Source organism: Tachyglossus aculeatus, chromosome 17, assembly GCF_015852505.1.
Source record: "Tachyglossus aculeatus isolate mTacAcu1 chromosome 17, mTacAcu1.pri, whole genome shotgun sequence".
Lineage (NCBI taxonomy): Eukaryota > Metazoa > Chordata > Mammalia > Monotremata > Tachyglossidae > Tachyglossus > Tachyglossus aculeatus.
Genome location: NC_052082.1, coordinates 48,167,835 through 48,192,977, shown reverse-complemented (window position 1 = coordinate 48,192,977; position 25,143 = coordinate 48,167,835). Strand labels below are relative to the sequence as shown.

The window sequence follows — 25,143 nt, the reverse complement described above, 5'->3', positions numbered from 1 at the left end:
TAACAAATACCACAGTCATCATCATCATCATCATATGGAAGGGCTGGAAATGAGAACAGAATGTCCTCTCCCTGGGGGAATTCCAGCTCCATTTGTCAAACCTCTGGTTCTGGGATGCGACCTGGAAAATGCTTGGCAAATTTCCAGGCTTGCCGGGAGTCGTTAAAGAGGATTATGGGGTGTGTCCCCTTTCTGGCTGGATCCAGTCCAGTTGGGAGATTTAGCTTGGCATTCCCCTTCCGTGTTCCCCGAGTTCAGCTAATTCATCAGCGGAGGAAAACTCTAGCTTTCCTTCTGGAAGGCTGCAAGTCAGGGAAGGGAGTGATTATACATTCCTTCAGTCTGCTAGATGGTAAACTCCTTGAGAGCAGGGATCATATCTACTATCTCCACTGTGCTCTCCCAAGAACGGCATTCTACACACAGTAGGTACTCAACAAATAGCACTGATTGACTGATGTATATTGTACTATCACAGTACTTTCAAGAATGAGAAGGATAACATAGATGTCTCTGGCTCCTTCTGTGATTCTTAGGATAATTATAATTAGGATGATAATGATAAGAATAACAATAATAATTGTATTTAAGTGCTTGCTCTGTGCCAAGCACTGGGGTAGATCCAAGGTAGTCGAGTCAGACACACACACTGTCCCATCTGGGCAACATATAGAGACGGTCCCTACCCAACATTTGTGTGACTTTGGAAAAGGCACTTCATTTCTCTGTGCCTCAGATACCTCATCTGTAAAATGGGGATTAAGACTGTAAGAGCCCCCTGTGGGACAACCTGATCACCTTGTAACCCCCCCAGCACTTAGAACAGTGCTTTGCACATAGTAAGCACTTAATAAATGCTATTATTATTTCAAGCACTTAGTACAGTGCTCTGCACACAGTAAGCGCTCAATAAATACAATTGAATGAATGGATTTGGGCTCAGTATTAATCCTCATTTTACAGATGAAGTAACTGAGGCCCAGAGAAGTTAAATGACTTGCCAAGGTCACACAGCCGGCATGTGGCGGAACCGGGATTAGAACCCACATCCTCTGTCTCTCAGACCCATGCTCTTTCCACTAGTTGGCTGTTTCATTGAATTGTAGAAGGAAAAGGGCCCACTCCGTTCTGTTTCCCAGATGGGGGAAAGGGGATCTCTCCCTGGAAGAGCACCAACTTTGGATCCCCAGTTCCCATGCCCTCTGTCCCCTCCCTCATCATCATCATCATCAATCGTATTTACTGAGCGCTTACTATGTGCAGAGCACTGTACTAAGCGCTTGGGAAGTACAAATTGGCAACATATAGAGACAGTCCCTACCCAACAGTGGGCTCACAGTCTAAAAGGGGGAGACAGAGAACAAAACCAAACCTACTAACAAAATAAAATAAATAGAATAGATATGTACAAATAAATAAATAAATAAATAAATAGAGTAATAAATATGTACAAACATATATACATATATACAGGTGCTGTGGGGAAGGGAAGGAGGTAAGATGGGGAGATGGAGAGGGGGACGAGGGGGAGAGGAAGGAAGGGGCTCAGTCTGGGAAGGCCTCCTGGAGGAGGTGAGCTCTCAGCAGGGCCTTGAAGGGAGGAAGAGAGCTAGCTTGGAGGATGGGTGGAGGGAGGGCATTCCAGGCCCGGGGGATGATGTGGGCCGGGGGTCGAAGGCGAGAACGAGGCCTAATGGTGAGGAGATTAGCGGCGGAGGAGCGGAGGGTGCGGGCTGGGCTGGAGAAGGAGAGAAGGGAGGTGAGGGAGGAGGGGGCGAGGGGATGGATGGATGGATGGATGGACAGCCTGGAAGCCCAGGGTGAGGAGTTTCTGCCTGATGCGCAGATTGATTGGTAGCCACTGGAGATTTTTGAGGAAAAAATCCTCCCTCCTTTCCACTTAGAAACAAAATGTGACCATCACGGACCACCATTCTGCCACGGAGGCCTTCATGATGTACATGCAGAACGAGTACAGCTCCCGGGGGGGCTGCCCCGCCGACTGGGTCTGGCTGGTGCCCCCGATCTCGGGCAGCCTCACTCCGGTATTTCATCAGGAGATGCTCAACTACATCTTGTCTCCTTTCTACTACTACCAGGTACGCAGGCCCGAGGGAGGGGACTCCCAGCTGCGGGGGCCGGGAGACCAAAGGGACGCAGGAGGAAGAGTCGAGAGTCTCTATTTATGTTATTTTGTTAATATATTTTGTCTTGTCTGTCTCCCCCTTCTAGACTGTGAGCCTCCTGTTGGGTAGGGACCGTCTCTATATGTTCCCAACTTGTACTTCCCCAGCACTTAATAAAGTGCTCTGCACACAATAAGCGCTCAATAAATATGATTGAATGAATGAATATGTTTGTTCAGATTTATTACTCTATTTTACTTGTACATATTTACTATTCTATTTATTTTATTTTGTTAATATGTTTTGTTTTGTTGTCTGTCTCCCCCTTCTAGACTGTGAGCCCGCTGTTGGGTAGGGACCATTTTTATATGTTGCCAACTTGTACTTCCCCAGCGCTTAGTACAGTGCTCTGCACACAGTAAGCGCTCAATAAATACGATTGAATGAATGAATGAATGAGGAAAGTGAGCTTGGAGGGAATGGAGGAGGGACAGGGGAGAGCCAGGGGCAGCTAGAACACAGGTTTGAGAGGAACAGGGAGAAGAAATGTGGCCTAGTGAGTTAGATTGCAGGCCTGGGAGTTAGAAGGACCTGGGGTCTAATCCCGGCTCTCCCACTTGTCTGCTCTGTAATCTTGGATAAATCACTTCACTTTTCTGAGGCTCAGTTACTGCATCTGTAAAAAGGGGATTAAGACCGTGAGCCCCATATGGAACAAGGACTTTGACCGACCCCAGCACTTATTACAGTGCCTGGCATATCGTAAGCCCTTAACAAATACCATTTTTTAAAAACCTAGGTCCATGTCCGATCAGTTTTGTTCCCCTACTATCAATCAGTCAGTGTTATTTATTGACTGTTTACTGTGTGCAGTCCACTGACTGAGCACTTGAGAAAGTGCGATACAGTACAAAACCAATATAACATTAACCGCATCTTTCCCATCAATCCCCTCTCCAACGTACTTCAGATAGAGGCTTGGAAAACACACACCTGGCAGGATGTGAAGAAGAGGCCCAAGAGAAGAGTCATCAAGTTTCACATCTTGATCAAGTGAGTTTGAGAGATTGACACCTGTTTTCCGTCATTTCTTTTTTTCCCGAGTCTTCAACAATCCACCCGCCTCCATGGATGTGTGTGTGTGTGTCTGTTGGGGGGTGGAGGGAGATTAAGCGGGGAGATGGGGGGCTAAGTAAATGAACAGAGCAGGAGGAAAGGATGCTTCAACCCTTCCCTTGAGGACTGTGTCTTTCTGTGTCTTTTCTAGGGCTGTTCTTTTTGCCTCTGTGCTGATGCGTAAGACCATGGAAGCCAGGATCAAAGCTACAGTGCTATATGCCTCAGAGACCGGGAAATCAGAAACCCTGGCCAGGGAGTTGAGAAATTTATTCAACTGCGCTTTCAACACCAAGGTAGCAAATAGCTCAGGAACCTCAAAGACTCTTTCTCTCTAAACTGCAGGTGCCGGGTCCGAGTTGAAGGGGTGCCAGTACACAGGGCACACAGAGCCTCCCCCTCCCCCATATTTTGTCACTTTAAAATGGGTATGACATATTAAATGGGTCTTAAAATACATTCCTGCCGAACGGATTACTTACAGCATTTTTCAAAAGCGGGCCATACTGCTGCGCTTTTAAAGAATGTAAATTCCGGAACCGCATCTGGTCAGACTACAAGAAGAGAAAAATGTTAGACGGAGATGGCCTGTGTTAAATCCAGCGCGGGATGTGGACTTTTTCAGGTTGTCTGCATGGATGAGTACAACCTGAACGATTTGGAGAAGGAGAAGCTGCTGTTGGTAGTGACCAGCACTTTTGGGAACGGAAATGCTCCAGGCAATGGAAAGGTGAGTTTTTCCTGGTACGGCCAATCGTGGCGGTGATTGGACCAGACTATGAGGGGAGAACTGGAAACCAGCTCCTGTGGGCAGAGATAAACAGAATTGGAACTTTGTAGACAAGAGAAGGATGAGAGAATCTTTCTCACATTTCCAAGTCTCAAAGAATTCTTCTTGGCCAGTGGGGTGATCCGCTAGACTCCCTCTCCCCTGAGAGCAGACCAAGAGGAAGGGATGGAAAAAGCCCAGGGAAGTATGTGGAATGGAGTAATATAATATAATAATAATAATAATGGCATTTGTTAAGCACTTACTATGTGCGTAGCACTGTTCTAAGCGCTGGGGGGGGGGGTACAAGGTGATCAGGTTGTCCCACGTGGGGCTCACAGTCTTAATCCCCATTTTACGGATGTGGTAACTGAGGCACAGAGAAGTCAAGTGACTTGCCCAGAGTCACACAGCTGACAGGCGGCGGAAGAGGATTAGAAGCCATAACCTCTGGCTCCCAAGCCTGTGCTCTTTCCACTTAGCCATGGTGCTTCTCTTTTCTCTGTAATAATAATAATAATAATAATAATAATGGTATTTGTTAAGCGCTTACTATGTGCAAAGCACTGTTCTAAGTGCTGGGGGGGGATACAAGGTGATCAGGTTGTCCCACAATCTTAATCCCCATTTTACAGATGAGGTAACTGAGGCAGAGAGAAGTGAAGTGACTTGCCCAAAGTCACACAGCTGACAATTGGCGGAGCGGGGATTTGAACCCATGACCTCCGACTCCAAAGCCTGTGCTCTTTCCACTGAGCCACGCTGCTTCTCTTACTAGGTGTAAGCTCACTGTGGGCATGGAATGTGTCTGTTTGTTGTTACATTGTACTCTCCCAAGTGCTTAGTACAGTGCTTTGTACACAGTAAGCGCTCAATAAATACGACTGAATGGATTGGATGAATGACCCTGGAATCAATCAATCGTTTTTATTGAGCGCTTACTGTGTGCTTGGAAAGTACAAGTTGTCAACATCTAGAGACGGTCCCTACTCAACAGCGGGCTCACAGCCTAGAAGGGGGAGACAGAGACAAAACAAAACGTATTAGCAAAATGAAATAAATAAAATAGATATGTACAAGTAAAATAAATAAATGGGGAAGGGTTGGGATTCCCCTCCTCTTGAGAATCTGAAGAACAATAAAAAAACTCCCATCAGTTAGGGCTGAGTTAGGTGCAGGGGGATGACTTTTCTGGCTAGAAGGACCTTTTGATTTCCATCCCTTCCAGAAACTGAAGAAGTGCCTGTTCACACTGAAAAAGCTCGACAACAAATTCAGGTATGTCACTTCTGCGCTCTCTCCCTGATGCGGCACCCCGACGAGGTCCGATTTGGTGATCCCCCTCACCCCACCTCCCCTGCATCTCCCCTCTGGGCAGGTACGCTGTGTTCGGCCTCGGCTCTAGCATGTACCCCCAGTTCTGCGCCTTCGCTCACGAGCTCGACCAGAAGCTTTCCCAGCTGGGGGCCTGCCAGCTTGCTTTCATGGGAGAAGGAGACGAGCTCAGCGGGCAGATGGAGGCCTTCCGGAGCTGGGCAGCGGACACCTTCAAGGTAATAATAACAATAATAATAATAATAATAATAATAATAATAATGGCATTTATCATCATCATCATCAATCGTATTTATTGAGCGCTTACTGTGTGCAGAGCACTGTACTAAGCACATGGGAAGTACAAGTTGGCAACATATAGAGACAGTCCCTACCCACCAGTGGGCTCGCAGTCTAAAAGGGGAAGACAGAGAACCAAACCAAACATACTAACAAAATAAAATAAATAGAATAGATATGTACAAGTAAAATAAATAGAGTAACAAATATGTACAAACATATATGTACAAATATGTACAAACATATATATATATACGTACAAACATATATACATATATACAGGTGCTGTGGGGAAGGGAAGGAGGTAGCGCTTACTATGTGCAAAGCACTGTTCTAAGCGCTGGGGAGGTTACAAGGTGATTAGGTTGTCCCACGTGAGGCTCACAGTCTTAATCCCCATTTTACAGATGAGGGAACTGAGGAACAGGAACAGTAGTTCCGTTGCTGGAACCCCCAGAATACCTCGGGCACCCCCAGAAGTGTTTGCAAAGTGTACTGTCCCAAGCGCTTAGCACAGTGCTGTGCACACAGAAAGCACTCCAAAACGATTGATACAATACAGGCAGCTGCCAAAACACATGCAGGACTCGGGAAAATTCACCCGAGAGCTCCACCCCACCGGTTAAATGAGAATGTGGATAGAAAAACCGAGCGACAACCGGCGGGAATTAGGTTAGACCGCAGGAAAAACTTCTTGATTATACAATTTTGAAAGGTACAGGAATAACTTACCTGGGGGGAGTTAAGACGTGAAAGCGAGATGGCATTTGAACTTGAAAATAGACGGTTCAGAGAAGAACTAGAGAACAGTTGGTTCAGCCCAGTATAAGCTAATTATAGGCTGCTTAAGGTCCTCAGGAAAATACTGTGGGAGATCTCTGATGAAGAATTACTTGCTGAAATTGGAGAAAAAAATTCAAATTACAATATGGCACTTGTTAAGCATTTACTCTGTGTCAAACATTCTTCTAAGCACTAGGAAAGATGCAAGTTAATCAGATCAAACCTAGTCCCTGTCCTACGTGGGGCTCGCAAACTAAGAGAGAGAACAGTCATTGAACCTCTGTTTAACAGATGAGGGAAAAGTGACTTGCCCAAGGTCTCTCAGCAGGCAACTAAGAGCTGGATTAGAACCTAGGTCCTTTGACTCTCAGGCCCAGGCTCTTTCCAGTAGGCCACCCTGCTCCTAATTTCCACATCACACACTCTCACCACACATTTGGGACAGAACGCTGTTGATGTTCACCCTACAACTGTCAGGATAGTTGCCATGCAGCATTGGAAGAAAGAGTGGTGTACCTTCAGTAATCAATCAATCAATCAATCGTATTTATTGAGCGCTTACTGTGTGCAGAGCACTGTACTAAGCACTTGGGAAGTACAAGTTGGCAACATATAGAGACAGTCCCTACCCAACAGTGGGCTCACAGTCTAAAAGGGGGAGACAGAGAACAAAACCAAACGTACTAACAAAATAAAATAAATAGAATAGATATGTACAAGTAAAATAAATAAATAGAGTAATAAATATGTACAAACATATATACATATATACAGAACATATATATATATATATATATACTGGATTAGACACCCGTACTATCATTTGAGTCTGCCTTAACATGAGAAAGTGGCACCTATGTTATAGGAAAAGCATTTAGTACAGTGCTCTGCACACAGTTAGCACTCAGTAAATACCACTGATTGATTTATTCAGAAATGAATGTATTCCCCTAATGCTCTCGCACCCTCTTGCTCTCCCTCCATTTCCCTCTCTGTCTCTCCCTAGGAGGCCTGTGAAACCTTTGATATCCGGGAAAAGCACAAGATTCAGATTCCCAGTTCTTACAACGTTAAGGAAACCTGGAATCCCGAAAACTTCAGAATTGTGCCAGTCTGCAAACCTCTGGACCTGAGCAGAGGTATCTGCCTCTCCCATTGTGCAATCAGTCATCTTTGCTGAGCAGCTACAGAGTGCAGAACACTTTACTGAGAACTTAGGCGAGTAATAATAATAATAATTTTAGTAATTGTGGTATTTAAGCGCTTACTATGTGTCAAGAGCATGGTCCTGGGCGTCAGAAGGGCCTGGGTTCTAATCCCTGTTCTGTCGCTTGTCTGCTGTTTTACCTTGGGTAAGTCAGTTCACCTCACCTCAACTGTGAAATGGGGATTAAGACTGTGAGCCCCACGTGGGACAGGGACTGTGTCCAACTCAATTTGCTTGAATCCACCCAGGGCTTAGTACAGTGCCTGGCACATAGTAAGCACTTAATAAATACCACAATCATTATTATCATTATTATTATTAAGCACTGTTGTAAGTACTGGGGAAAAGACAAGATAATCAGGTCAGACACAGTCCCAGTCCCACATTCATTCATTCATTCATTCAATCGTATTTATTGAGCGCTTACTGTGTGCAGAGCACTGTACTAAGCGCTTGGGAAGTCCAAGTTGGCAACATATAGAGACGGTCCCTACCCAACAGTGGGCTCACAGTCTGGGACTCACAATCTTAGCAGGAGGGAGAAGAGGTATTGAATTCCCATTTTACAGCTGAGGTAAATGAGGCACAGAGAAGTTAAGTGACCCTCCCGGGGTCACACAGTGGGCATGATGGGGTTGGAACCCAGGTCCTCTAACTCTCTGACCGGTGCTCTGTCCGCTAGACAACACCGTTCCTCCGTGGAAGTACAATCAATCAATCAATCGTATTTATTGAGTGCTTACTGTGTGCAGAGCACTGTACTAAGCGCTTGGGAAGTACAAGTTGGCAACATATAGAGACGGTCCCTACCCAACAGTGGGCTCACAGTCTAAAAGGGGCTCACAGTCTAAAAGTACATCGTACAAGTATGGTGGAAGCAACTCACGCTCCCTCTCTCCACCCTCCGGGGTTTCAGAACCAAATGCCCAAATCCCAGCGGCCCTTTTGGTGCCGGACTCCAGCTCTGGACTCGGCCCATTGGCTCTGTAAGCTGGACGCAGAAAATCTCTTCTCTTTCGTTCGAATCAGGCCAAAGAGGCAGGATGGGAGAAGAGTTCAAGAGCCCCGGAGAGCCAGCGAGGCTGGCCCTCAGACCCATGGGCCCATTTGGGCCGGAACAAACCTGAATAAGACCGGGCCGGGCCTGGCCTGTTCTTAGGGTGGTTATTCATCTTGTTGCGTACCAGGCATCCGGGTCTCCAGCCAGCCTGTCCCCCTGCCCCAAACCCATGTGTTACTAGAGGTTGGTCAACATTTCTTTCGTAGCCTCCACTGGGGCAGGCCCCAGTGTCCCAAGCTACGGGCAAGGGGAAACAGCAGGACCTTTAGAAAGCAGAACTAAAGCCAAACTTACTGGAACTTACTGGGCCTGGAGCCAGAAGCACCTGGGTTCTGCCACTGCCACTTGTCTGCTGCGTGACCCTGGATGAGTCTCTGGGCCTCCATTACCTTATCTGTAAAATGGGCATTAAGACCGTGTGACCCCTGCGGGACTGCGTCCAACCCGATTAGCTTGTATCTACTCCAGCGTTTAGTCCTCCACTTATCAGCTGTGTGCCTTTGGGCAAGTCACTTAACTTCTCTGTACCTCAGTTACCTCATCTGTAAAATGGTATTTTATTTTATTTTATTTTATTATTTTATTTTATTTTATTTGTTTTATTTTTATTTTTATTTTATTTTAATTTAATTTTATTTTATTTTATTTTATTATTTTATTTTTATTTTATTTTATTTTGTTAGTATGTTTGGTTTTGTTCTCTGTCTCCCCCTTCTAGACTGTGAGCCCGCTGTTGGGTAGGGACTGTCTCTATGTGTTGCCGACTTGTACTTCCCAAGCGCTTAGTCCAGTGCTCTGCACAGAGTAAGTGCTCAATAAATACGATTGATTGATTGATTGATTAAGACCGTGTGACCCCTGCGGGACTGCGTCCAACCCGATTAGCTTGTATCTACTCCAGCGTTTAGTCCTCCACTTATCAGCTGTGTGCCTTTGGGCAAGTCACTTAACTTCTCTGTGCCTCAGTTACCTCATCTGTAAAATGAGGATTAAGACCGTGTGACCCCTGCGGGACTGCGTCCAACCCGATTAGCTTGCATCTACTCCAGTGTTTAGTCCTCCATTTATCAGCTGTGTGCCTTTGGGCAAGTCACTTAACTTCTCTGTGCCTCAATTACCTCATCTGTAAAATGGGGACTAAGACTGTGAGCCCCATGCCGGACAACCTGATTATCTTGGATCAACCCCAGCGCTTAGAACTGCGCTTTGCACATAGTAAGTGCTTCACAAATACCTTAATTAATAATTATTATTACAGTGCCTGGAACAGAGTAATCGCTTAACAAACGACATTTAAAAACAAAACAGAAAAGAATAGCAGAATGGGGCAGTAAACCCCCCTGTTCAGAACTGCAGCAACTCCACAGCTATCTAAAACAAATAAGGAAATAGACTAGCCTTTTCAAAGCCTTATTGAAGGCGTATCTCCTCCAAGAGGCCTTCCCTGACTAAACACTCCCTTTCTTCTTCTCCCATTCCCTTCTGCATTGCCCTGACTTGCTCCCTTTATTCAACCCCCAATCCCAGCTCCACAACACTTAACGTCCATATCTGTAATTTGGTTATTTATATTAATGTCCGTCTCCCCCTCTAGACCATAAGCTAGTTGTGAGCAGGGAACGGGTCTGTTTAGCGCTCTGTTGTACACTCCCAAGTGCTCGGTACAGTATTGAGCTCCCAGTAAGAGCTCAATAAATAGGACTGAATGATCTTCCGGAAGCCAAACAGATGCTTAGCCTTGACCCCAGAGACTTGGCAACCTCTCAATCTGCTGCCCGCTGGCACCCCGGCAGACTGGCACTGCTCTAGTGATGTGTGACCCCTCAGATTCACCTCCCAAATGGGTCTGTTTAGTACTCTGTTGTACACTCCCAAGTTCTCGGTACAGTATTGAGCTCCCAGTAAGAGCTCAATAAATACGACTGGATGATCTTCTGGAAGCCAAACAGACGCTTAGCCTTGACCCCAGAGACTTGGCAACCTCTCAATCTGCTGCCCGCTGGCACCCTGGCACTGCTCGAGTGATGTGTGACCCCTCAGATTCACCTCCCGAATCAGCAGACACTCCGGAAAGATTTCCACACGCCATAGCAAAACCCGACCTTGAATCCTTCTGCATTTCCCCCTACAGCTCTGAGCAGCCTGCACACCCAAAAGGTGTTTTCCATGAAGCTCAAATCCCGGCAGAATATCCAGAGCGTGAACTCCAGGTAGGAGGCGTGATCTTCTCCGAACTAGTTCACCGAGCCGGGCGAGGCCCAGGGTGGAGAGGAACAGGAAATCCTGCAGTGTCCCGGCTTTTCACCCGCCTGCTCTGTGTCCCTCCCAGCCGCACGACCCTTTTGGTCCAACTTTCCAAAGAAGGGAGCCAGGAAGTGAGCTATCAGCTGGGAGACCACCTCGGGGTTTTCCCTGGAAACCCGCCAGACTTAGTCCAGGGCATCATGGGGCGCGTCCGGGATGCTCCCCCGACACATCAGGCCATCCGGCTGGAAACCTGCAGCCAGAACCGTAAGTCGTTTCCAATCATTCATTCGTTCGTATTTATTGAGCGCTTTCTGCGGGCAAAGCACTGTATTAAGCACTTAGCTCCACGGCGGGAGTTAGATTAGGCTTTCTTTTCCACCCATGATCCCTGCGGGGCCGGGGGAAGAGATCCCACTGAGAAGACTCCAGGCTCAGCCTCTGGCTGCTTCTGTTTGAGTCCTTCCACAAGCCTGGCAGAATATGTCGCTCTCTTTGGGAGAACGGGCGGGTGGCTATTTTCAAAGCTGGGTTAAATTAGCCTTGAACTGGGCCATTTTCTAGGGCCAGTAGAAATGCCCCGTCAGTCAGGGGGAATAAAAACCATGAGGGAAGTTACAGAATTATAGAACAAAACAAAATATATTAACAAAATAACATAAATAGAAGCGCTTACTATGTGCAAAGCACTGGGGAGGTTACAAGGTGATCAGGTTGAATTAAGTCTATAAGAATAGACTCATCTCGGTTGGGTTAACACTGTTGTAACTGAAACTAGAGATTGAATTAAGTGACTTATAACACCTCAAGACTGTAAGCCCGTTGTGGGTAGGGATTGCCTCTATTGCTGCATTGTACTTTCCAAGCGCTTAGTACAGTGCTCTGTACACAGTAAGCGCTCAATAAATACGATTGAATGAATGAATGAATGTTTGTTAGGTGCTTTTCGTCCCAAACTTCTTTTGCGTCAATTTCCCAGTATGAGCGTAAGATCAAGTGCTTAGGAGAGTGCTCTGCAAACAGTAAGAACTCAATAAACGCTACTGATGATCGAGATCGGGAAGAGTTGATAATCCTCTTCCTATTTTATAGTGACCCCATTTTCAGGGGTCACTTTATCTCCTGGTTCCGAATGGTATCAATGTGGGAATGGGGGGGGACCGCCACCCCTGGAGCAGGTAGGGTGGTCGCTGGACACACTGATTCCGGACAGTCCACTGCAAATCCGGAGGGAACAGTTTTCCATCAGAGTTGATGCATTCAATCAATCAATCAGTGGTATTTATTGAGTCTTAACTGTGTGCAGAGAACAGTGCTTGGCACATAGGAAGAACTTAAATACCGTTATTATTATTATTATTATTATTATTGTACTAAGCGCTTGGGAGAGTACAATATAACAGAGTTGGTAGATACGTCCCCTCCCCACAGTGAGCTTCCTGGCTAGAAGCAGTGTGGCTCAGTGGAAAGAGCCCGGACTTTGGAGTCAGAGGTCATGGGTTCAAATGCCGCTCCGCCACTTGTCAGCTGTGTGACTTTGGGCAGGTCACTTCACCTCTCTGGGCCTCAGTTACCTCATCTCTGGCTAGAAGCAGTGTGGCTCAGTGGAAAGAGCCCGGACTTTGGAGTCAGAGGTCATGGGTTCAGATCCCGACTCCGCCACTTATCAGCTGTGTGACTTTGGGCAGGTCACTTAACTTCCCTGTGCCTCAGTTACCTCATCTCTGGCTAGAAGCAGCATGGCTCAGTGGAAAGAGCCCGGGCTTTGGAGTCAGAGGTCATGGGTTCAAATCCCATCTCCGCCACTTGTCAGCTGTGTGACTTTGGGCAGGTCACTTAACTTCTGTGTGCCTCAGTTACCTCATCTGTAAAATGGGGATGAAGACTGTGAGCCCCCTGTGGGACAACCTGATCACCTTGTAACCTCCCCAGTGCTTAGAACAGTGTTTTGCACATAGTAAGCGCTTCTACTTATGTTATTTTGTTAATTTATTTTGTCTCGTTGCCTGTCTCCCCCTTCTAGACTGTGAGCCCACTGTTGGGTAGGGACCGTCTCTATGTGTTGCCAACTTGTACTTCCCCAGCACTTAGTCCAGTGCTCTGCTCACAGTAAGTGCTCAATAAATATGATTGAATGAATGAATAAATGCCATTATTATTATTATTATTGGAAGGACTGTAGCATATGAACCTTTCGTGAGCCCGCTGTTGGGTAGGGACTGTCTCTATATGTTGCCAACTTGTACTTCCCAAGCGCTTAGTCCAGTGCTCTGCACACAGTAAGCGCTCAATAAATACGATTGATTGATTGATTGATTGATTGATTTCATCTTCAGGACCTTCCGTCTTGAGCTCAGAGCCTTCTCCTCCCTTCTCCAGGTGACTACTGGATCGCCGTCAAGAAACTGCCCGCCTGCTCGCTCTCCCAGGCCCTGACATATTTTCTGGACATCACCACCCCGCCCACCCAGCTGCTGCTGAAGAAACTAGCCCAGCTGGCCAGCAAGGATGGGGAGAGACAGAGGCTGGAGGTCCTGTGTCAGGTGAGCACTGGATGGCGGCGGGCACGATCCAATGCCCAGGCCGGTGTGGGCTCCCTGGCGGCACAACCTCCTCCAGGCCCGGGAGTCAGAAGGAACCGGGTTCTAATCCCGGCTCCGCCACTGTTCTGCTGCGTGACTTTGGACCAATCACTTACCTTCTCTGTTCCTCAGTTACCTCAACTGTAAAATGGGGATTAAGTCTGTGAGCCCCACGTGGGGCAACCTGATTACCTTGTATCTATCCCAGTGCTTGACACATAGTAAGCGCTTAACAAATGCCATTATTTTTATTAGTCCCCCTGCCTGCAATTTATTTTGGTGCCTGTCTTCCCCACTAGATTTCTAACTCCCTGAGGGGAGGGATTATATAATAATAATAATAATAATAATGGCATTTATTAAGCGCTTACTACGTGCAGAACACCGTTCTAAGCGCTGGGGAGGTGATCAGGTTGTCCCAAGGGAGGCTCACAGTCTTCATCTCCATTTTACAGATGAGGTAACTGAGGCCCAGAGAATAATAATAATAATAAGTGTTTACTATGTGTAAAGCCCTGTTCTAAGCACTGGGGAGGTTACAAGGTGATCAGGTTATCCCACGGGGGGCTCACAGTCTTCATCCCCATTTTACAGATGAGGTAACTGAGGCCCAGAGAATAATAATAATAAGTGTTTACTATGTGCAAAGCACTGTTTTAAGTGCTGGGGAGGTTACAAGGTTATCAGGCTGTCCCACGGGGGGCTCACAGTCTTCATCCCCATTTTACAGATGAGGTAACTGAGGCCCAGAGAATAATAATAATAATAAGTGTTTACTATGTGCAAAGCACTGTTCTAAGCGCTGGGGAGGTTACAAGGTGATCAGGTTATCCCGTGGGGGGCTCACAGTCTTCATCCCCATTTTACAGATGAGGTAACTGAGACACAGAGAATAATAATGTTTACTATGTCCAAAGCACTGTTCTAAGCACTGGGGAGGTTACAAGGTGATCAGATTGTCCCACGTGGGGCTCACAGTCTTCATTCCCATTTTACAGATGAGGTAACTGAGGCCCAGAGAAGTGAAGTGACTTGCCCAAAGTCACACAGCTGACAATTGGCGGAGCTGGGATTTGAACCCATGACCCCTGACTCCAAAGCCTGGGCTCTTTCCACTGAGCCACGCTGCTTCTATTGATTAACTGCTAGGTCAATGGATTCTACATCCAGGAAGTCCTTCCTTATCCTTCTGATCCCCGTCCACCCCCCCACACCCTCCCTGCCCCTGCCCCCGGCTCCAGAGCCATACGGAGTCAACCCTTGGTAGAGAAGCAGCGTGGCTCAGTGGAAAGAGGGTGGGCTTGGGAGTCAGAGGCCACGGGTTCGAATCCCGCCTCCCCCACATGTCTGCTGTGTGACCTTGGGCAAGTCATTTCACTTCTCTGGGCCTCAGTTCCCTCATCTGGAAAATGGGGAGCCCCACGTGGGACAACCTCATCTCCTTGTATTCCCCCCAGTGCTTAGAACAGTGCTTTGCACATAGTAAGCACTTAACAAACACCAACATTATTATTATTGGGTTACAGATCTCAGAATACCGTCCGTGGAAGCTGTCCAACTGCCCCACCTTCCTGGAGGTCCTGGAGGAGTTTCCATCGATCGAGGTCTCCACGGCCTTCTTGCTCACCCAGCTGCCCCTGCTGAAGCCTCGCTACTACTCCTGCAGCTCCTCCCAGGTCCTCACTCCCGGGGAGATCCACCTGACCGTGGCCTTGGTCAGTTACCGGACCAGAGGCGAGTCCCCCCAGGGCGTGAGCCGGGCAACGGGGTCACTCAGCTGGGGTAGCAAGGTGGGACTCCAAGATTGGAAGGGCAGAGGGGCGGGCAGCCTGAAACGATCTGAGCGGGACATGAGGCCTCCTTTGGTCTAGAAATTCATTATGGGTGGGGGTGGGGGTGTCTATTTCTCGCTATATTGTACTCTCCAAACCACTGAGTACAACGCTGTGCACACCGTAAGTGCTCAATAAATGCGATCGACTGACTGATGAAGAGAACCCAAGCCTGTAGACTGGTGGAGCCCCGGAAGGGTTGGCGCCTTCTGCCCCGCATCCCCACTTTTGGGTCAGGGCTCGGCTGCCAGTAGGCCCCAGGTGGTCTCCGGGCCTCACGGGTGCCTTTCTGGTCTGTCTTCCCTCTCAGGAGGGCAGGGCCCCCACCGCCACGGGGTCTGCAGCACGTGGCTCAGCAGGCTGGAGCCCCAGGACAACGTCCTCTGCTTCGTGCACAGGTAAGTAATAATAATAATAATAACAATGGCATTTATTAAGCGCTTACTATGTGCAACGCACTGTTCTTGGCGCTGATAATAATAATGGCATTTGTTAAGCACTTTTCTAAGCTCTGGGGAGGATACAAGGTGATCAGGTTGTCCCACGTGGGGCTCACAGTCTTAATTCCCATTTTACAGATGAGGGAACTGAGGCCCAGAGAAGTCAAGTGACTTTCCCAAAGCCACCCAGCTGACAATTGACAGAGCCGGGATTTGGAGCCATGACCTCTGACTCCCAAGCCCGGGCTCTTCCCATGGAGCCACCCAGCCACAGACTGGCAGGGGGAGGGGAGTTGGGGCGGGACTTCCCAACTCAGCGCAGGAGAACCTCTTATGAATAATAACAATAATAATCATGACGATGGCATTTGTTAAGCGCTTACTATGTGCCAAGCACTGTTCTAAGCTCTGAGCACTGTGGATGCATCTGGGCCCTGAAAGAGATGGGTGGGGGCTGTTGTATTCTAATCATCAGCTGGAGTCCCTAGGGTGTGGGTTGGAGGGGAGCCTTGTGCGGGGGGAACTTCAGGAGGTGGGGAAATAATAATAATAATAATAATAATAATAATAATGGTATTTGTTAAGTGCTTATTATGTGCCAAGCGCTGTTCTAAGCTCTGGGCATTGTGGATGCATCTGGGCCCTGAGAGAGATGGGTGGGGGCTGTTGTATTCTAATCATCAGCTGGAGTCCCTAGGGTGTGGGTTGGAGGGGAGCCTTGTGCGGGGGGAACTTCAGGAGGTGGGGAAATAATAATAATAATGATAATAATAATAATAATAATGGTATTTGTTAAGTGCTTATTATGTGCCAAGCGCTGTTCTAAGCTCTGGGCATTGTGGATGCATCTGGGCCCTGAGAGAGATGGGTGGGGGCTGTTGTATTCTAATCATCAGCTGGAGTCCCTAGGGTGTGGGTTGGAGAGGAGCCTTGTGCGAGGGGAACTTCAGGAGGTGGGGACATAATAATAATAATGATAATAATAATAATAATAATAATAATGGTATTTGTTAAGTGCTTATTATGTGCCAAGCGCTGTTCTAAGCGCTAGGGTAGATGCAAGGTAATCAGGTTGTCCCCCATGGGGCTTACGGACACAGAGAAGTTAAGTGGCTTGCCCAAGGTCGCACAGCAGATGGGTGGCGGAGTCAGGATTAGAACCCACATCCTCTAAACTCCCAAGCCCGTGCTCTTTCCATCATCATCATCAATCGTATTTATTGAGCGCTTACTGTGTGCAGAGCACTGGACTAAGCGCTTGGGAAGTACAAGTTGGCAACATATAGAGACAGTCCCTACCCAACAGTGGGCTCACAGTCTACAAGTCTTTCCACTAAGCCACAGAAGGGTCAGGGAGAAGGTCAGAGGCCTGGTCATCCGTCAGTCAGGGCACCGTGTGGCTCAGTTCGGGATCTTTTCCTCCTGGCCCCATGACTCGCCGTCCACAGTCACTGACTGAGCGCCACCCTCGTGGGATTTTGCCAAGGGCGGGGATGAGCAAGAATCCACCCTCCCGCCGCCACATTTCCAGGGCTTACCCTCTGAATTCTTTGTCGTCCTTTGGTTCTTAGTGCCAGTGGGTTCCAGCTGCCCGAGAACCCCTCCAAGCCCTGCATCCTGGTTGGCACCGGCACGGGGATTGCCCCGTTCCGCGGTTTCTGGCAGCAGCGCCTGTACGACAAGGAGACGAAAGGTACGTTAGCCTTGGGGTGATCCCGCCCTCCAGCCCTCAGACCCCGAGACCCAGGACCTCCGGGAGAAGCAGCAGGGACCCCGGGGATCTGCCCCCAACGATCGGAGAATACTAATAATGGTGGTGGTATTTGTTAAGTGCTTGCTATGTGCTAAGCGCTGGAGTAGATATAAGCTAACCAGGTTAGACACAGTTCCTGTCCCACTTGGGGCTCACAGTCTTAATCAATCAATTAATCAATCAATCGTATTTATTAAGCGCTTACAGGGTGCAGAGCACTGTACTAAGCGCTTAAAAACTTGGTTAGATGCCACGGAGTAGGTGGCAATGCCTTAACCATATAGGTGTTGTATAGGCCACTAGGACCTCTTCCATCCTTCTCAAGGGGACTGCTAACCTTCTCTCCTTTCATACAACACAATTCATACAACACAATTTTCATACATTTCACACATTTCCTTTCATACAACACAATTAATTCCCATTTTACAGATGAGATCACTGTGGCTTAGTGGAGCTGGGAGGCAGAAGGACCTGGGTTCTAATCCTGGCTCGTCCACATTCATTCACTCATTCAATGGTATTTATTGAGCACTTACTGTGTGCAGAGCACTGGACTAAGCGCTTGGGAAGTACAAGTTGGCAGCACATACAGACGGTCCCTACACACTTCGGCTGTGTGACCTTGGGCAAGTCACTCACCTTCTCTGTGCCTCAGTTGCCTCATCTGTAAAATGGGGATAAGAGTGTGAGCCCCATGTGGGATAGGGATTGTGTCTGCCTGATTGACTTGTATCTTCCCCAGTGCTTAGAACAGTGCTTGGCACATAGTAAGTGCGTAACAAGTACCATCATTTTTATTAGCATTATTATTAAGTGACGTGTCTTCTAGACTGTGAGCCCGCTGTTGGGTAGGGACCGTCTCTAGATGTTGCCCACTTGTACTTCCCAAGTGCTTAGTACAGTGCTCTGCACACAGGAAGCGCTCAACAAATATGATTGAATGAAAGTGTCCAAAGTCACAGAGCAGAGTGGAGTTGGGGTTAGAACCCAGGTCCTTCTGAAGCAGCGTGGCTCGGTGGAAAAGAGTCCGGGCTTGGGAGTCAGAAGTCATGGGTTCTAATCCTGCTCTGTCACTTGTCAGCTGGGTGACTTTGGGCAAGTCACTTCACTTCTCTGTGCCTCAGTTACTTCATCTGTAAAACGGGGGTTAAGACTGTGAGCCCCGCGTGGGGCAACCTGATCACTCGTATCCTCCCCAGCGCTTAGAACAGTGCCTTGCACATAGTAAGCGCTTAACAAATGCCATCATTATTATTATTATTATCATTCATTCATTCAATCGTATTTATTGAGCGCTTACTGTGTGCAGAGCACCGTACTAAGCGCTTGGGAAGTACAAGCTGGCAACATATAGAGACGGTCCCTACCCAACAGTGGGCTCACAGTCTTACTATTATTATTCTGTCTCCCAGGCCTATGCTCTATCCACTAGGCCATACTACTTCGCTTTTGTGAACAATAACAATAATGGTATTTGTTAAGCGCTGTGTGCCGGGCACTGTTGTCAGTGCTGGGGTAGATACAAGGCAATCAGGTTGGACATAGTCCCTGCGAAGCAAATTAGAGGAAGTAATGATCCAGCTGGGATACGCCTCTTGGCAAGGAAGTTTTTCTCCCCTTGTGCCTCCTCCAAGAAGGCCAGTTGACTTTTCCAAGGATCCTCTGGGTGAGCAGTGGCCCTCCAGGATTCCTTGGTCCAAACCGAGCTCCGGGACGTTGCCTTGACACCCCGCGCGCGCTCGGGTGGCCCCGGCCGCAACTGCGACTCGTGCACTCGGCAGGCGTGAAGACGGGCCGCATGACCCTGGTGTTCGGATGCCGCTCCCTCAAGGACCACCTGTACCGAGAGGAGGCTCAGGAGATGAAGAGGAAGGGAGTACTCCAGGACGTCTACACCGCCTACTCCCGCAAGCCAGGCCAGCCCAAAGTAAGACCGAAGATGGAGAGAAATACTCCCTTCTTTGTCCCCTTGACTTACTCCCTTTATTCAATCAATCGTATTTATTGAGCGCTTACTGTGTGCGGAGCACTGTATTCATCCCCCAAGTTGACTGGGGAGGATACAAGGTGATCAGGTTGTCCCACACGGGGCTCACAGTCTTCATCCCCATTTTACAGATGAGGGAACTGAGGCTCAGAGAAGTTAAGCGACTTGCCCAAGGTCACACAGCTGCTCGACACTTCTGTACATAAGCAGCTTTGCTTCAGCTCAGGGGGAAGAGGAGATTTCTGTTTGCGTTTTTCCAGACGTAAATGTCACCCCCGTCCTTAGCATAGTCAGAGTTGAGGATGAAGTTAGAGAAGCAGCGTGGCTCAATGGAAAGAGCCCGGGCTTTGGAGTCAGAGGTCAGGGGTTCAAATCCCGGCTCCGCCAATTGTCAGCTGTGGGACTTTGGGCGAGTCACTTCACTTCTCTGGGCCTCAGTTCCCTCATCTGTAAAATGGGGATTAAGACTGTGAGCTCCCCATGGGACAACCTGATCACCTTGTATCCTCCCCAGCACTTAGAACAGTGCTTTGCACATAGTAAGCAGTTAACAAATGCCATCATCATCATATCTGTCATTCATTGATTTATATTAATGTCTGTCTCCCCCTCTAAACGGTAAGCTCGTGGTGGGCAGGGAATGTGCCTGTTTACTGTTACACTGGTACAGTGCTCTGCCCACAGTAAATGCTCAATAAATACAATCGACCGACTGCAGCGTGGCTCAGAGGAAAGAGCCCGGGCTTTAGAGTCAGAGGTCATGGGTTCAAATCCCGACTCTGCCAACTGTCAGCTGTGTGACTTTGGGCAAGTCACTTCACTTCTCTGTGCCTCAGTTACCTCATCTGGGAAAGGGGGGTTAAAATTGTGACAACCTGATCACCTTGTAACCTCCCCAGCACTTAGAACAGTGCTTTGCACATAGTAAGCGCTTAACAAATACTATTCAAGCACTTAGTACAGTGCTCTGCACACAGCATTCATTCAAGAGAATGAATTCAGAGAAGCAGTGTGGCTCAGTGGAAAGAGCCCGGGCTTTGGAGTCAGAGGTCAGGGCTTCGAATCCCGGCTCCACCACATGTCTGCTGTGTGACCTTAGGCAAGTCACTTCACTTCTCTGAGCCTCAGTTCCCTCACCTGTAAAATGCGGACTAAGACTGTGAGCCCCACGTGGGACAACCTGATCACCTTGTATCCCCAGAGCACTTAGAACAGTGCTTTTTGCACATAGTAAGCTTGACAAATGCCATCATTATTATTCAATCGTATTTATTGAGCGCTTACTGTGTGCAGAGCACTGTACTAAGCGCTTGGGAAGTACAAGTTGGCACATATAGAGACGGTCCCTACCCAACAGTGGGCTCACAGTCTAGAAGGGAAGCGCTTCCCTTCTAGACACAGTAAGCACACGATAAATACGATTGAATGAATGACTAAGGGAAAGGGCGATTTCAAGGCAGTAAGCACTCAATAAATATGACTGAATTGAATGAATGACTGACTGATAAAGGGAAAGGGCGATTTTAAGGAGGCTGGCGATATTATTTTCTGAAGTTGAGCCTGGCTTCGACTTGGGACTTCCCGACGGCAATGACAAAGGCCGCCTGAACTGGGCCAAGGAAGGGGAAGAGACGAGGGGAAATCCCGTGTCCTTGCTTGTACGATGGCTTGCCCAAAGTCCAATTTCTCTGAGATTTGGACCAGGGCCCTGAGCGGGACTCACGGGCCTGGCGACATTACAAATCATCAGCTTGAGGTGGAGAAAGTAGCCGTTTTGGCCCAATGATGATGATGATGCATTTATTAAGGGCTTACTATGTGCAAAGCACTGTTCTAAGCGCTGGGGAGGTTACAAGGTGATCAGGTTGTCCCACGGGGGGCTCACAGTCTTCATCCCCATTTGACAGATGAGGGAACTGTCCAGACTGTACGTCCCTCAAGACTTGACCTCCCTTCCCCTTGGTGCGTTCTGGGTCCTGCCCATCAGCAACATCCGAGCCCCGAAGCCTGAGGTTTTGTGAGCAGCAGGAGAAGGACACTGGGGCCATTTCCAGTGGCTCCCTGCTCTCTTACTCCCCGAAGCACTTAGTCCAGTGCCTCGCACCTAGTAAGCTCTTGCTAAACGCCACGGATTGATCGATTTCAGGTCTACGTCCAGGATATCCTGCGGAACAGCCTCGCGGCCGAGGTGCACAGAGTGTTGCACGAAGACGGCGGCCACCTGTACGTATGTGGAAACAGGAGGATGGCCCAGGACGTGGCTCAGACCCTGAAGGAGATGGTGGCCTCCAAGCTGGGCGTGAGTCAGGAGCAGGCTGAAGATTATTTCTTCCAGCTGAAGGTAGGAGCCGGCCCGCCTGCACCCGGCGGAACCACGAGGAGAGATTTCGACCCAATCTGTAGACCCGAGCTGGGGACCTCTGAGGGTGGAAATAATGACAATAATAATAACGATAATAGTATTTGTAAAGCACTTACTATGTGTCGAGCACTGTACTAAACGCTGGGGTAGATACAAACTAATTGGTCGATACAAGCCACAGGGGGCTCACAGTCCAAGTAAGAGAGAAAACAGGTATTCAACCCCCATTTTGCCGATGAGAGAATTGAGGCACAGAGAAGTTAAGTGACGTCCAATAATAATCATAATGGCATTTATTGAGCACTTACGACGTGCAAAGCACTGTTCTAAGCACTGGGGAGGTTACAAGGTGATCAGGTTGTCCCACAGGGGGCTTTCCAGATGAGGTAACTGAGGCACAGAGAAGTGAAGTGACTTACCCAAAGTCACCCAGCTGACAAGTGGTGGAGCCGGGATTTGAACCCCTGATCTCTGACTCCAAATCCCGGGCTCTTTCCACTGAGCCACGCTGCTTGGTCACACAGCAGAGCTGGAATTAGACCCCAGGTCCTCTGACTCGTGGGCCAGTGCTCTGTTCATTAGGCTACCCGGATGGGAGTTTGGAACCTTGTACTTTCATTCAATTCACTCAGTCTTATTTATTGAGCGCTTACTGTGTGCAGAACACTGTACTAAGCATCTGGAGGAGTACAATCTAACCACATAACAGACACATTCCCTGCCTACAATGAGCTTACAGTCTAGAGGGACAAGTGTGCAGTCTAGAGGGAAAGTACTCTCCCATGTGCTTAGTACAGCGCTCTTCACACAAAAAGAGCTCAATAAATGCCATATATCGGTGGCTTCTTCAATCATGAACCGGCCTCTACCCTGTTGGGTGTCCTTGGACAAGGAACTTAATCTTTCTGGGGCCTGATTTGTAAAATAGGTAGAATCATCTAACTCTCCCTCCCCACACCCTCATCTGGTAGGAGAATGAATCAGATAAATGTGGGTTTTGACATCTGTAAAAGACAGGACTATCCAAGGTGATAGCGTTACCAAAAGGTAAAATCGAAGACAGATTGAAGTGTGCAGATTTGAGGTCAAATGTCACAGAAAATAAAAGCAAGCAATAAAACATCACCTCAGAAGTCAGATCTATGAGTTGGCTTGTGTCCAGGACTGAAGTGCAGGTGACAAGATTAAGAGCTAATTTGCCGGAGGGGAGAGACTTATCATTTGCTTTTTAAATTTCTGTTGAAGGACCAGAATCGATACCATGAAGATATCTTTGGAACTGGCTGTCCCTATGAGGGGGAAAAAAGACACAGCGCTGTCAAAACCTGAAGAGTTCGAAACCCCGCCAGCTGGAAGGGTCCGTTAAAGCATCATCTAACGAAGCAAATGCTTTAAGCGCCTTTTAGTGGGGCAGAGGATAATGGAAATCTGTGGATAATGCAAACCCTCATTTTAGGCTTCAATCGATCAGTTGCATTTATTGAGCACCTACTGCATACACAGCACTGTACTGAGCATTCGTGAGGGCACGTGAGAGATAAAAAGCGTGGCCTACTGGATAGAGCCCTGGCCTGGGGGTACAAAGTACCCGGGTTCCAATCCCGGCTCCGCCACTCGTCTGTTGTGTGACCTTGGGCAAGTCACTTCACTTCTCTGGGCCTCAGTTACCCCATCTGTAAAATGGGGACTAATATTGTGGGCCCCTTGAGGGACAGGGATCTGATTAGCTTGTATCTAATCCGGGTTTAGTCCAGTGCCTGGAATTTGGTAAGTGCTTAACAGAGTCCATAAAAAAAACAAAAAGGCCCAGAGCCTGTCCTGAAGGAGTTTACAATCTTCAACCTTCTCCCCTCTCACACTAATGCTGTTCAGGAGCAAAATAAGCTGATTTGTTCCTCCTCTTCCCCCTTTCCCTGCCTCCCTCTTGGAATGGACGGAGAAGCGGCAGAGAAGAGACTGGATAATCCACAGGTTACATAATGTTGGCTTTTGTTAAGCACTTACTATGTGCCAAGCACTGTTCTAAGCGCTGGGGGGGATACAAGGTAATCAGGGCGTCCCACGTAGGGCTCACAGTCTTAATCTCCATTTTACAGATGAGGTAAATGAGGCCCAGAGAAGTGAAGTGACTTGCCCAAAGTCACACAGCTGACAAGTGGCGGAGCCGGGATTAGAACCCACAACCTCTGACTCCCAAACCCGGGCTCTTTCTACTGAGCCACGCTTCTTCTCTACATAATGCCCCTTCAATAATCAATGTAGTAGAGTTTTCCCAAAAAAATTCAGCCAAATATTGGGAGCAGAATCCTGGAAAGTTCCCAGAGGGCAAGTCTTTTTCCTTCTGGGTTTTAAGTAAATGAGATTCCAGAAAAATCTCATTTATAACAGGTGGTATTCTGTTTACACAGGGTGTATTATTATATTCTGTCATCCTGGGGCTAACTGAAGTCTAATTGAGTTTATTTAACGTATATCAGCCTAACAAACATGTACAGTTATTTATATCGCCCTTATTTAAATTCCCGGGAGAAAAATCTTGTTCACAAGTTTTTCTGCTTAGGGTTGATTTGGACTGTCTGTAATGGAGCTATTTTGGGGAAATGAATTCGCTGTAGGTTCTTTTGTGCAAGGAGGGTCACAGAGGACCCAGAGCTGAGCTGTGTTTGAGCCACGGCCCTTGGTAAAAAAAAATAAAAATAGATGCTCATTCTTTCTAGGGAACCCAATAGCAAGGATGGGCTTCCTGAATGACTACCAGATATAGAATAGGAATATAAAGTGTATATACATTTGCATATCAGCTCTTAACATGAACCTTTGTACCATTCACAGGGAAGATAAAGCACATGGTTTTGCTTTGGGGATTTCTGGGTAAGACAGTCGTGTGATGTATCTGTAACTGGGCATTAAAATCTGGTCATTATCAAATTGGTGGCCGAGTCTTGGTGGCAAGAGGAGAAGCTACAGTGGTTTGTTGCTGGACTCTAGTGGTTCACACTTCATCGATAAAAGCAACAACTGTCTTGGAAGCAGCAAATCAGCTGAGTCAAAGAGCTGGGTTCGAATCTCTGCCCTCCAGAGCCTGTGGCAGAAGCTTAGCTCAGCCCAATCCTTGGGCTAGTGGAAAGCTTCCAGTAGCCTCCAAATTCAGTTCAGCCTGGTTTTGACTCTCTCCCCAGCCACAAACCCCAACTGGTTTCGTTTCTTTCCCCTCTCTCCCCTTCCCGTCCCAGGTGGGCAAATTCCGGATCCAAAGACAACAGCG

The 25,143-nt window shown here is 47.9% G+C and overlaps 1 protein-coding gene and 1 non-coding gene across 2 annotated transcripts in view; one reads left to right on the top strand and one right to left on the bottom strand.

The window, feature by feature from the left end:
* NOS2 (nitric oxide synthase 2) overlaps positions 1-23,371 on the top strand; it is a 41,714-nt gene extending 18,343 nt beyond the window's left edge. The window contains exons 10-25 of the mRNA XM_038759200.1: positions 1,905-2,099; positions 3,097-3,179; positions 3,394-3,538; positions 3,868-3,972; positions 5,240-5,289; positions 5,390-5,564; positions 7,415-7,547; positions 10,807-10,885; positions 11,005-11,186; positions 13,299-13,462; positions 15,028-15,235; positions 15,644-15,731; positions 17,345-17,466; positions 19,311-19,456; positions 21,663-21,857; positions 23,124-23,371. Of these exons, the coding sequence (XP_038615128.1) occupies positions 1,905-2,099; positions 3,097-3,179; positions 3,394-3,538; positions 3,868-3,972; positions 5,240-5,289; positions 5,390-5,564; positions 7,415-7,547; positions 10,807-10,885; positions 11,005-11,186; positions 13,299-13,462; positions 15,028-15,235; positions 15,644-15,731; positions 17,345-17,466; positions 19,311-19,456; positions 21,663-21,857; positions 23,124-23,207 (2,154 nt within the window). The 3' untranslated portion in view covers positions 23,208-23,371. The remainder of the gene's footprint in view (positions 1-1,904; positions 2,100-3,096; positions 3,180-3,393; positions 3,539-3,867; positions 3,973-5,239; positions 5,290-5,389; positions 5,565-7,414; positions 7,548-10,806; positions 10,886-11,004; positions 11,187-13,298; positions 13,463-15,027; positions 15,236-15,643; positions 15,732-17,344; positions 17,467-19,310; positions 19,457-21,662; positions 21,858-23,123) is intronic.
* On the bottom strand, positions 17,758-17,885 carry LOC119939863. Its single transcript, XR_005454823.1, has one exon. It is a non-coding gene; the product is annotated as a U6atac minor spliceosomal RNA (small nuclear RNA).
* Positions 23,372-25,143: the final 1,772 nt, after the last annotated feature.